General features: G+C 39.2%; 1 protein-coding gene across 2 annotated transcripts; it reads left to right on the top strand.

Moving 5' to 3' along the window:
- The first annotated feature begins 9 nt into the window (after nucleotides 1-9).
- LOC137985352 (uncharacterized) lies at nucleotides 10-11,775 on the top strand. 2 transcript variants are annotated; one of them, XM_068832938.1, is made up of 15 exons: nucleotides 10-100; nucleotides 1,084-1,166; nucleotides 2,138-2,244; nucleotides 2,712-2,808; nucleotides 4,539-4,655; nucleotides 5,339-5,401; nucleotides 5,518-5,583; nucleotides 6,287-6,413; nucleotides 6,762-6,865; nucleotides 7,394-7,485; nucleotides 8,925-8,972; nucleotides 9,056-9,224; nucleotides 9,698-9,750; nucleotides 10,104-10,220; nucleotides 11,431-11,775. In XM_068832938.1, exons 1-15 carry the CDS (start codon nucleotides 43-45, stop codon nucleotides 11,453-11,455), a joined length of 1,326 nt encoding a protein of 441 aa, XP_068689039.1. In that variant the 5' UTR covers nucleotides 10-42; the 3' UTR covers nucleotides 11,456-11,775. The 2 variants fall into 2 exon arrangements, with proteins under 2 accessions (XP_068689039.1, XP_068689038.1); XM_068832937.1 differs by lacking the exon at nucleotides 11,431-11,775 and adding an exon at nucleotides 10,983-11,035.
- Nucleotides 11,776-12,343: the final 568 nt, after the last annotated feature.

Here is a 12,343-nt window from a genome sequence, read left to right as displayed (position 1 = left end):
CTCCGCTGTTCGGTTCGCTCCGCTGGCTCTGACTTGTCCGCCATGTTGTCCCATTTCTTCATCTTGTCTTCTCGAGGTGATACCCTGATATTTCGCGATTGTATCCTTTGCTCTCTGAACTGGATGACATCTACTGCGGATATTTCGCCTTAACTTTAGAATGCCGTATTTTCACACGTTCCTCTGGTCGTAAGCCAAGACTCAGAGTGAAGGACCCCGCTCTAACATCTGTTTCCATCCAATCACGATTTTCCAGGTCTTGGTCAAGATTTCTTTTTCATTGCGCATTTTAGGATTTACCTATTTGTGTGTTTTGAAGTGGTAGTATTCTGCTGTTACCTTGAAAAACTTCAGCGTGCTAACATAGCATATAACAAATGTTGTTTATTTGACGACCTTACCTTTCCTTTCTGCATCACTCAAGCATCCACTCATGACGGCAATGTCATTATTCTGTGGTCTTTCTGACTTTTTGTCTGCTCACCCCATTCTCTATTTTTGAATTCCCCATAATACACATTGTTTGCTCCCCAAATTTTGCATAAACTATTGTTTTCCATTGCTCTTGGGGAGACTGCATATTCCCAAGAGAATTTGAAAGCAATGGTTTATGCATAATTTGGGGGGTATACAAAGTGTATTATGGGGAATATTCGAAAATAGAGAATAATAATTAGTAACATTGTGTTTGCAAGGTCAGAGGACTGGGTAACACATTGCCTTCCCAGTGTCACTACATTGTGTACTTCAGAGGAAAAGAGGCGACCTCCTCTACATTCTTTTGTACTCACGATAATTAGACCTACTGCCCTCATTTTGAAATAAATATTCTTTTGAAAATTTGCTTGTCGTACTGAGGCTAGAAAGGTTTTATTAGCATTAAAACAAAAGAATATTTTGTTTGGCCAACATTATGAAAGAGGTTTATATATAGAAAATTAGATTGTCATAAGAGTTGGTAGATTGCATTGAAAGAACCTTGCTAGTTGTTCTTGGCCACTGGACTTCTGCAGACTATTATTTTTATTTTATTTGAAAGTCATGTGTTTACAAAATAGAGACTGCCTTAATTTGCTTCCTAAGATAGAGGAGATTGTGTGAAAGGGACTCAAGAAATATTTTACAGAAGAATCAAATCATCAAAGGAGAGCCTACCTCCTATTTTTGTAAGTTGATTGGTATGTTATTTTCTATTAGATCTTTTAAAAGTTACAATTGTCAGCAGAAATGATTGCATGGTTGGATGCTTCAAAGCGATATGAAATATTGAAATATTGAAATTGTGCATGAATCTGATTACATGCACTTTAGTGGACATAACTAAGCATACCTTGACATCCTGGAACTTCCTTTATTGACATCTAGCTCCAAGATGAAAACTGCACCAATGGCTAGCAAAACCTAACAACCCGGCCGTCAACCCCCCCACACCCCCCCCCCCCCCCTTCCTGCCACTGGGAAGACAGGCACCCGTCACACTGATAAACAGTGGAAAGTAGAGGGGGGAAGGGAGGGGAAAAAAGCACTAAAACGCTCCGCACAAAATGATCCTTCTTCCCCCGACACCGATAAATAAGCTCTACAACCCAAAGCGTGAGGAATCTGATGCATGAGCAAATATAACAAGAGCACTGACAACAATTGACTGCAGTCGCTCCAAGTTGTTAGCTCACTTAAATCTTCATTTAAATTCATATAACTGTGTTTTAGTTAATTATGTAGGGATCCTCATTAAAATCAACAGTTTACTGTTTTCACCTGCTAATTATGCATGACAAGATTTAGTTCATTGTTTTGAATAATAATAATAATAATATTATTATTATTACACATAATAACATAATAATAATAATAATAATGATAATTATAATAATAATAATATTATTATTATTATTATTATTATTATGTTGTGTATGTGCTTTATGCCAGAGTTCAGATGATTGGTTTCATTGAGTAACTATTATTATTCCTAGCTATAATGAGCCGGTCTTCTCGTCCTTTTGCAAAAGTGAGATAAAATCATGAACAGTTCAACCAAGAATCTCAAACAGAGAAGGGTTACCTGCCCTCTGGCAAGAAGAAAGTTGATGATCGTGGTAAATAGGCTGACAAAGCATTCCTTCAATTTGCATTGCAGAATGTCGATGGGGTGAATTTTATCTTCATTAAAAGAAATGGGCTCTACTTTGTTTGTACCACAAAGTTTAATATTTCACCAGCTTTTGCAGTTGAAGTCCTAACCAGGTACAAATACCAAAAGGCAGTTATGTTAGTGTTAATTTTATTTATTGTGAGCAAACAGTACGATCATTTTTTAGCTATAGTTGGTCTCATACAAAGATTGTATCTGGGCTTGAACTTAGAAAGAGGCAAAATTTTGAGACAAGATCAACATTATCGTTGTGGAGAGACTGATGTACTTGTGAGCTGGCTGGCGATCATCAGCCTGGATCATTACCTAGGATGCCCGTGTGGTTGCCGGGTTGTTTTGTCTTACTGCTTCCTTGCATCCAGGTATTGTTCCAAGTCCCCGGAGGGTAACCCACCTTTGAATTAAACGGCGTCCGCTCCTTCAGGAACGGTTGCAATGGTTCAGGATGCGGTAACCTGATAACATACATGTGCACAATATTGGCCATAGTTCCCAAACATTGCTTATAAAAAGCTGCAGGAGTGCAGGCCAGCCATTCATTATACTCTCTTTTTGTTAGAGTTTCAGACCTTTGCAAGGATTACTGTGGTGTTCTCAATGAGGAATCAATCAAAATGAACTTTCCTCTCATTTATGAGTTGCTGGATGAAGTTTTGGTGAGATTTTAAATTATTTATCAAATAAGTGGGATATTCACCGAGCCTGAGGTGAATAATATTGTTTTAGTATAATTACTGTAGGTGATTATTTGAAAAATATGCATTTTTTATTGTTGTGTTGATTTCATCTTACATGCCTTTTAAAATATGGCTATCATGGATTCCAATAATAGTTGCTTGTAGTTTTTTTGCCCTTGAAAGGCACATGATCACATGTTAAAGAGTTAAATTAAGGAATGAAGGGGTAGTTTCTAAAGAAACTGTGGTGCTGCATCGGTGGGGAAGTAGTATACAAAAATTTGGTTTTATCAATGGCGTTGATAATGTAAATTGGCCACTGTACAGCACTGTAAAAGACTGACATTTCGAGCGTTAGCCCTTGGTTGATTCGCTCTGACGAAGGGCTAACTCTTGAAATGTCAGTTTTTAGAATCTCTGTACGGTGGCCAATTTACATTATCAACTCCGTTAAGGGATTGGTTCAAGCTTTCCACCTCACTGTCAATTCACTTAAATTTTTGACTGTGGATGTCACACTTTTTCCTGAAACTTGAGGCTGTTTGCTGTTTAGTCTTTCTATAATAATACTATTTTTCCTCTGAGGCAAAAAAATTTATGTTTAAATGATATTACTTTCCCTGTTGAACACATGTTGTCGTCACAGTGACTGTAGATACAAATAAATCAAAAGATGTGAGTTTGGTGTGATTTTCCAAATCATTTCGAACATGCCAGTCAAAGTACATCATTGTGCATAGAGCAGGAAAAGCCTCCACAGTAGCATGGTACTGGAACTGTATTAATTGTACACAGCTATGTAAAGTACTTACTGCTATGACCAAAAAAAATCAATTTTTATTTTTCTTTGGATTTCAAAACTATCAGTATGTTAACTAAACAGTAATTGACCCAAGTTTTAAGCCTTGATTTAAAAAATATACCTGCTTATTTAAACTGGAATTTCCCTATTTAATGGCTTGCCATCACTAACTTTAAAATTTTGAGGGAGCTGGATTGAGAAGAAAATGACGTCAAAGACTCGATAGTTTAAGAATGCAAATTTTTATGCGTGTGTACTCTGCTTAATTAATATGCAGCATGGGAGTTTCGAGCTTTCACGCTTTTAAACTTGTGTTTTCCATATGTAATATGCTGCGTCCACATGCTGAAATTTTAAGCTACTGAGTCAATGATGTCACTTTCCCCTAGATCCAACCCTCTGAGATTCAGTCGGTCAGTTTGGAACGTGAGTAATGGTGGACTGTGAAATCCAAAACTTCCACTCAAAGTAAACAACCTATGGATAAAAATCAACGCTCAAAATTTTGCCAGTCAAGTGTTAAGCAATCACACTTTCAAAATCTGAAAAAAAAATGGAATAAGTGATTTTTTTTTTATCATAGTCAAGGCTGCTGCCTAAGAAAATCTTCCGGGAGCCCTTCGGACTTCCAACATTAAAAGTTAGTAGCCCATCGAGTCATTTTTTCATGAGCCCTGAATTAATTAATTACAGCTGGGTTCAAATTTACGAAGGAAGAAACAAGTAAGGCCAACGTTCGGGCTACTTGTTCAGAAATTTGGTCGCCTGCGCTCGCAAATAAGGCGCCTCAGGCGACTGTTAGGCAGCAGCCTTGATAGTAGCCTTTTAATAAATGCTCAATGGCTGAATTGTGGCCTTTGTTGTTACTGCCCTTTGTTGACTCTGTGGGTGTTTGTCTTCTTGACAGGATTTTGGTTATGTCCAAGTGACATCAACAGAAAGCCTCAAGGCTTACATCTGTAACCAGCCAGAGGTGGTCACAACATCTGAAGAGCCAATATGGCTGTGCTCTGGAGGAACAGTGGTTTGTACAATGCCATGTCTTAAACCTTTCAAACACAATGCTGTTTGCAAGCATTATTTCCTTTGGTTTAACAACATCTATTGTAGGTCCACTCAAAAACTATGTACCCTTAAGCCTTGCCCGCCTGAGAGTGACACTTGTAGGTTTTGCTCGGGTTAAATGCCAGACGATTTTACTCGCCCATTGGGGCGCTTTAGGTATGAAGATGTTGAAGTTAAATTCTTTTTGTAGGAGTGGTGAAACAGGGTTCGTATGGGTGGTGGAAAACCTGGAAAGGCATGGAATTTAAGAATTTCATTTTCCAGGCTTGGAAAGTAATGTATTGAATTTTATGGTGGGTCATGGAAAGTCATGGAAAATTGTAATAAGAAATGGTAGATTAATCATTGCAGTTGTCAAAGCAAGGATAAAAAGAAATAGAGACAAGTTTCTATCAAAAAATCTGAGGTTTGAGGACAGAGGTTTTTAATATATTCAAATTGGAACTGAGTTATGTCAGGAACTATCCTAAAATAAGGAGAGTTTTGAAACTTTTCGTACGTGACAGCTAAACTTAAGGTCATGGAAAGCTATGGAAGTCATTGAAAAAGTTATGAAAAGTCATCGAATTTGAAGGGCTTAGAAGAGCACGAACCCTGTGGAACCCTTATTACAAGTTCTTCTTTTCCTTCTTTTTACTACAGTATGGGACAGAGAGGATGTCTTTACCCAGCACGGCTGCAAACAAACCAGTTGTTTTGCCAAATGTGAGTATGGTTGCTAAATTCTTGTGTGTTTGGTACATCATTTTTTTAAACATTTTGGGTCGATAAGGTCAAATTATTGTGGACATGCACTTTTTTCTTTGGTCTGATACTTTCAGAGAGGAAGCAAGAGTGAAGTTTTTGTGGATTTGTTGGAGCGACTGACTGTGTTGATTGGTTCAAATGTAAGTGCTGCCTTTTTTATTGATTATTGTGTTGAAGTGCTGACTACGCCATTGTTTAAATGCAGCCTCCTGATTTGAGAAAATCCATCAAGAACCTGTACATGATGAACTTCAAAATGAGACATACATGTATAAAGGAAAAGTTGAAACTCTCTCTGCTTTTTCTAGCTCTCTTTTTCAGAAATTGCCACACTAACAATAAACATTGACTTTGGACAATTTACCACTTGAAGAGGTTAAAGTGTGCTAATTACATGTAACTGAGAGAGAGTTTCAAAAATGGTTTGAACTCAGTTACATAGCTCGAGTGGAATTTGACCGTCTGGGTGAAAGTAGTCTCGAAAAGGACTGTTGGTAGTGATATAACAACCTGAGCGGAAGTCATTTTCAGAGTCAAGTGGAAGGATTTGAAGTTTTTCATTTTCATGTTCTTGATGGCCTTTCTGCCGTCATTCTGGTTTCCTTAACTTGAAAACAACCACCAGGCAGCTGGCTGTTATAGATACCGTACTTAGCCTGTATCCCACTTTCATTACATATTAAGTGTATATTATTGACATTCATGCTGAAGTGTTACATTTTTGGGTCAATGGTTTGTTTGGAAGTAATGGTGACCGAGGTCTTGAAAATGCTGCCGGAGACTGCAGGCCAAAGGCAGCTTTTTCTTGGAAAAAAAGTATGATTAGTTTAACTTTGTTTGAAGGGAAACATTTTGAGGAGTGATATTGATGGCTGTATTCAAATGAAGAGCTTTATGGCTGGCAATCCAGAAATCAGAATTGGACTCAATGATGATTTCTTTGTTGGAAAAACCAAAATGTTGTCTCAAGGTATTTGGACGTTTTGATGTTTTTGTTATGTAAAGTTGTTACACTGATTAATTTTGTATTCAAGACTTTTGTGTTATTTAGTGGCATGTTAAACACAGAAATGGGTTTATCAGCCGCAGCTGGGTTGATATGGTAAATTAGCCAACTTAAAAAAAAAAATTAAATGCTAGTGTTTCAAGTGTTAGCCCTTTGTCAGAGTGAACTAGGGAATTATGGGTTGTTAGCATCCTATAATATTCATTGAAGGATGGAGCTATCCTTTTATACCGGTAGATAGTGTTGTGTAGCTCCATCTTTCACTCCATCTATTAACCAGAAGTCCTTTAATTTTTATTTATTTTGAAACAGACAGTGTTGCAGCCAGACTGGACAATTGCACTTTCCACGAGTCAGTTGACTTGTCCAACTTTGAAACAACACGAACACTGGTTGTTAAACCACCACAAGGAGAGGTGAGCGTTTGGTTTCATAGAGTCCTTTAGTGGAAAGTACCGCATCCATCATAGACTATAGGCATAAGCATAACTAGATTTTCGGTTTGTCAAACGTTCCTTGAAAAAAAGGGGCCTAAAATTGACCAAAAATGTGGGAGAGAGAAGCTCAAACTTGAGAGACTCCGTGAGAGAGGGTGTGTTCCTTACTGTTTGTTGTTTTTCACTTTGTAGTGAAGTGACAACAAGTAACAGAATATTAAGTAACTTTGAAAAGCCACACAAGTGTGCAGGAGCGGGTGTCTCATTTATTCTGCAGACGGCACCAAAAAGGGAGATGACTACATGTATTCCATTCCAAAGACTCCTCAATATTTGATCATGAATCACTTCGCAAAAAAATGCATACCAATGCAAATCTAAGACCTGCCATACACTAATCAAAAAGCATTATTTAAAAAAGAAAAAGCTGTGCGCCTATCATGACATTTAACTGCAACAAAGTTAAACAAAAATGTACTGTTGACCTAGCGGTTTCTGTTTTTTTAGTTTGTTGCCATGAAGTATAGGTTATCAGAAGCTGTACATTCTAGCCTTCCCTTCACTCTGATTGCCTTTGTTGAAGAAGATGACAACTCTAAGTAAGTTGAGTACGTCTTGTATATAAACTCGTTTGACGATCATGCGCAGTACTCTATCATCCCATAGCCTGCATGCTTTCACTTCAGCCAAGTGCTCTGGTCCAATCCAAAATGTTATGTCAAATTTGATTAATAAGGTTTCTAGAAATCCTCCGAGTAGATTGTGGCGGCCTCAGGTTTTGTAAAATATTGCAGAAAGGGTCAAATAAATAAAATACCTTCAAAAAAGATTACACTTGTTCTGTCTGCGGCACCTAGTGATGGAGATTTAACGTCCCTTTTAGGCGACGCCAGACTGAAATTTGTTTTTTCCCAAACATCAGGCACTGTCTGTCAGCCAGAGATATTGAGCGACGTCTCAGAAGGGAGAGGCGAGCGAACATAAGGAAGTCTTCGAGGTTTTACGACAAGTAGTCTCCTTCGCAGCCGTTATTAGGGTCGTCACGCAACGCTCCTCCCCACTGTGGGGAGGAGCGTTGCGTGACCCCCCTAATAACGGCTGCGGAGGAGACTATACGACAAGCAGTATGTTGAAATACGTGTATGTTTAAGTGCGCTGTGGTTGGTAGAGCATTGCACCGGTATCGCAGAAGTCCTGTTTAAGCCGCGCGAATTTTTTAGGTGTCTATAAAGTGAGAATCAGTTCGACCTTTCGTCTTGATCCTTCAAACCTCGTTCCCAGGGTCTCTCTTCTCTGCCTCCATTGTCGTTGAGAATAGACAATGGAGGCAGAGAAGAGAGACCCTGGGAACGAGGTTGTGATCCTTCCTGTTGCCAACGACCTCGCCGTTGACGGCTCCGTTTGTGGGACGGCTTCTCATGCGCGTTTTTTTAGACGCGGACGGCAACCGGAAGTGAGCTGTTTTCCCTTTTAACTTGTCTTCACACAACCACATTTCTGCATTGCTAAGTATCTTTTCTCCACTAGAGATGATTAGTGTAAAAATCTGGGAGACTCCACTGCCCTGGCACACGAAATGTTCTCTTCCGGTTGCAGTCCGCGTCTCAAAATCGCGTGTGCTTAAGCTCTCTAGTTTAAGATCTATGACGCCGACGTTGACGAAAACGTCACTTCAAAATGTAACTTTGCAATATCGTAAGTCTTTCGCGATTATTCCGTCTGCTTCACGTCGCACGATGTGGAATAAGTATCCTAAAAATAAATTGGTACGAGCGGTTTCAGAGTAAAAATATAGAACGAAAGATTTACATTTGTACGCTCGCCTTGACGTCAAAAGCTCAAATTTGGTGATTTCACGTCGTTGTTGTGAAGAGTATCGCTAAAATGCGTAAATCACGTGAAGCATGATTAATTTTCCTTTTTTAACCAACGATATTGTTGTTTTGTGGCGTTCTCATTAACGACCACGTCTAGATCTTAAAATCCCTAATGAGAAAGTGATTGACCTTGAGTGCCCTTTTATTGTTGTTATTTTCAGAACTCTCGAGGTTGTACTCAAATTGAGATGCACCGTTCCTTCCTCTTGGTAATGGAAAAACAATTGATATTTTTGTCAATTGAATTTGCTAGTTAATTTTTTTAATTACGTTGTTTTGTTACTATGTTTAGCTGTGCCAATAACATTGTTATGAAGCTTCCAGTTCCCAAGTCAGCTGATAATGTATCGCACAGGATAACATCCGGGACACAGACGGCAGAATTCAAGTCGTCCGAAAAAGCCTGGTACTGGACCATAGCTAAGCTTCAGGGAGGCTCAGAGATATCGGCGACCATCAAAGTAAATACGACAAAAGCAGGCGTTTTGACCATGCAACATTGCTTTACTGTTTATGATACTGAAACTAAGCCGGTTTTTAGCTAGGCAATAAAGTAATTTGAATTCCGTTAGCTAGTATGCTTTGCGATTGGCTAAACTAGAATCTTGCGCTTATTTCTCTATCAATCAAAAGCAAAAAATGGCATGGTTTGATCCCCCGCCCCCCTCCCCCAGCTGAGCACCTCGGCTGTGTCCTATAGACGATTGTGAAGCCAATAGGTCTTCCGGGTTTACGTCTGCCTCCTCTTCGAAGAGAGTCGAAGTGCGAAGTTTTTCTTCTGAAAATTAGTTTTAATTCATAACCAAAGTAGAACTAATTACCATCACAAAAACTTTCGCACTTAGGCTCGCTTTGAAGGGGAGGCAGACATGAACTCGGAAATGGCTTATTGAGCTGGGATGGTTGTCACGTTTGATGTCGTCCTATGTTTTAGGTTCATATGAATGAAAGAAGAAAATCTGCCCGGAAGGAAATTGGTCCAGTCAGGTTAGAGATACCCTATAAACCCTCTCGAGCTCATCATTGCTCGCATTAACTGAATTGCTAATCAGACATTAGAATCATGCCAATAGAACTGGCTTGAATATAATTTGAATCTTTTCGAGATCGGGCTCCACACCGCTTCAAGTTAGAAGCAGTACGGCGAAGTAGAAATGCGTCCTGCAACTTGAATAGTCTCATCATAGTGGAAATCGCTTTTTTTTCCGCGCTATGAAAAGTCCTTTAATTAATCTAGTTCTCACAAATGTACTTGCATATTTAACGGTTCCTATAAAGAGTATTTTCACTTGCAGTATTGTCCTAATTTTTTCTTGTTACTTTTTATTCCCATATTTTAGTTTAGAGTTTGAAATACCGATGCATATCTGCTCCGGTCTGCAAATCCGATATCTCCGGGTGCAAGACCGTGAGAAGGCTTTCAACCCCTTCCGATGGGTCCGCTACATCACTCACAGGTAAAATACGGCTACCATTATTTTTTATTTCTACCATCTTCAATAAGGAAGGTAGGTATAGAGCAGTTTTTAATTGAGTGTCGTAAAACAAATACCAAAGTAATTACTTTGGCCAATCACTGCAGGTGCAAACAGCCCAATAAACCAATCCAAATTTGTAGCAAATTCCGTGTAACTTGCTTCACTAAGCGTAGCAATTGCAATTGCGTAATTAATTTCGACAGTCATTTGAAAACTGCTGTATCAAGTTAGTTGGTTAATCTGAATCGACTTACCGAAGGGAGATCACAGAAAGCTGACGTTTGAGTGTTAGTCCTTCGGAACGCTGGCTTTTTAATCAACATACAGTGATTAATAACATACATGAAAAAAATAATCAATTCTAATTGGCTGAGAGAAGTGCATGCGGTTCCAGTGCAACACAGTGGAAAAAGTGTAATACAAGTGCAAATTAGACATCGAAATTCTGGATTATGATTGGCTAATAAACAATAGGGTTTGGTCAGAACCAATCAAAGCTTTTGTTTTCAAATCAAGCGCGCGCCCTGGATGGCGAAATTTATGGGGCAGTTTTTTCCCTGATTGCGTGATGCACGTGCGTTTCTTCTGCTTAACCATCTCGAACTTTTCATGTATATTACATCAATAAGTAATCACATGATTTTTCTCGTGCCTTTTGTAATAAATAAGCACTTGTAATTTTTTTCCAAAGACTACAAATTGCACTCTCCCTACGGGAGATTTACTCTTTTCATTTTGCAGTGACTCTTTCGTTATACGAATATAGTTGGTGCATGAAACTGTAAATCAGCGCGTAAACCCTACTCTCCCTACGGGCTTTACGGTCCATTATCGGGTGTCACAATTTTGGCTGGTCGTCTTTGAAAAAATTTACTCGTGCTTATTTAATCCAAATTGCACTCGAAATCACGTGATTACCCCTACTAATTCACTTGTATCCACGCATGTAATACAACGCAATGTCCGTTCTTTACTCACCCATTGGCGCAGCGCAGCACACCAGAGGCCCGTTTCTCGAAAGTCCCGAAACTTTACGGTCCATTATCGGGTGTCACAATTTCCTTTGTATCTCCAGAACGGAGAAGATTTAAATCGTCAAACTTCAAAGTCATTTTTCTTTTTGTTACCTTGAAAGCTCCCAGCCAGTGACCTCCACATATTGAAACCATTTTCTCTTTTCATTTTGCAGTGACTCTTTCGTTATACGAATATAGTTGGTGCATGAAACTGTAAATCAGCGCGTCTCATCCTCGATCTTGTCTTGTTTTTTTTTTTTTTCGAAATTGTTACTGAAAATTATATGGACTAAACGCGAGAAGGCGTCACTTCCAAAGACCCAGCGTTATCAAGCACAACGGAAACCCAATCTTCGCCTGATTGTTAAGACAAGTCAGTTTTTTGTTGTCCACTATCCTGTCTTGGCAGAGCTTATGGTATCGTTAAAGCTGTCCGAGATGGTCACGATTTTATGACCTAACTGGACCTTCATATTCTCTGTACTCTCTTCACTAGGGTAGAATAACAGTGACAAATCTAAAAAAGGCATTGACAGTTTGAGGTTTGAACAGGTTTCGTCCGGTTGAAATCATGTGAGCTTACAGGCAGTTTTCTTTTTTTTATTGTGGAAGGATCTGCATTTCCAGCACTCGGCAACTGAACTCACCTTGACTTAAGGCTATTTTATCCTTACGCGGCTTCATACACCATAAACCTTTTTTTGAGATATTGCGCCAAGCCGGCCACATTTGCTGGAGAGATTAGGTTAGACCACAAGACCATGAATTATGCGCACTACATATTTTCACTTTACGTTTTTTCCTAAAGACAAAATATATATAAAGGCCTGGCCAAACGCTCGCAGCATTTCAACGCAACATCTTGCAACATTGTTGCATGATATTGCGACATGTGTTGAACGGGGTGGCCAAAATGCACGCAACATTTTCATCATTTTCAACGCAACATGTCAATGTCCATGTGCCCCAGGCCCCTGGCGCGCAAGAAGTGGACCTAACGCCCATGCCTTAGCGCAACAATGTTGCGTGAACGTGGCCAAACGAGTACAACATCATGTTGCACGAAAGATGTGACCGTTTTGTTTT

The sequence above is a fragment of the Montipora foliosa genome, chromosome 14, assembly GCF_036669935.1.
Source record: "Montipora foliosa isolate CH-2021 chromosome 14, ASM3666993v2, whole genome shotgun sequence".
NCBI classification, from domain to species: Eukaryota; Metazoa; Cnidaria; class Anthozoa; order Scleractinia; family Acroporidae; genus Montipora; species Montipora foliosa.
This window is presented reverse-complemented; position numbering and strand designations above follow the sequence as displayed.

Coding starts and splice junctions, on each gene's coding strand:
- LOC137985352 (XM_068832938.1), top strand. CDS start 43: ATGTTGTCCCATTTCTTCATCTTGTCTTCTCGAGGTGATACCCTGATA. Junction 2,809..4,538: donor AGTTGCTGGATGAAGTTTTG/GTGAGATTTTAA, acceptor TCTTCTTGACAG/GATTTTGGTTATGTCCAAGT. Junction 6,866..7,393: donor TTAAACCACCACAAGGAGAG/GTGAGCGTTTGG, acceptor CTGTTTTTTTAG/TTTGTTGCCATGAAGTATAG.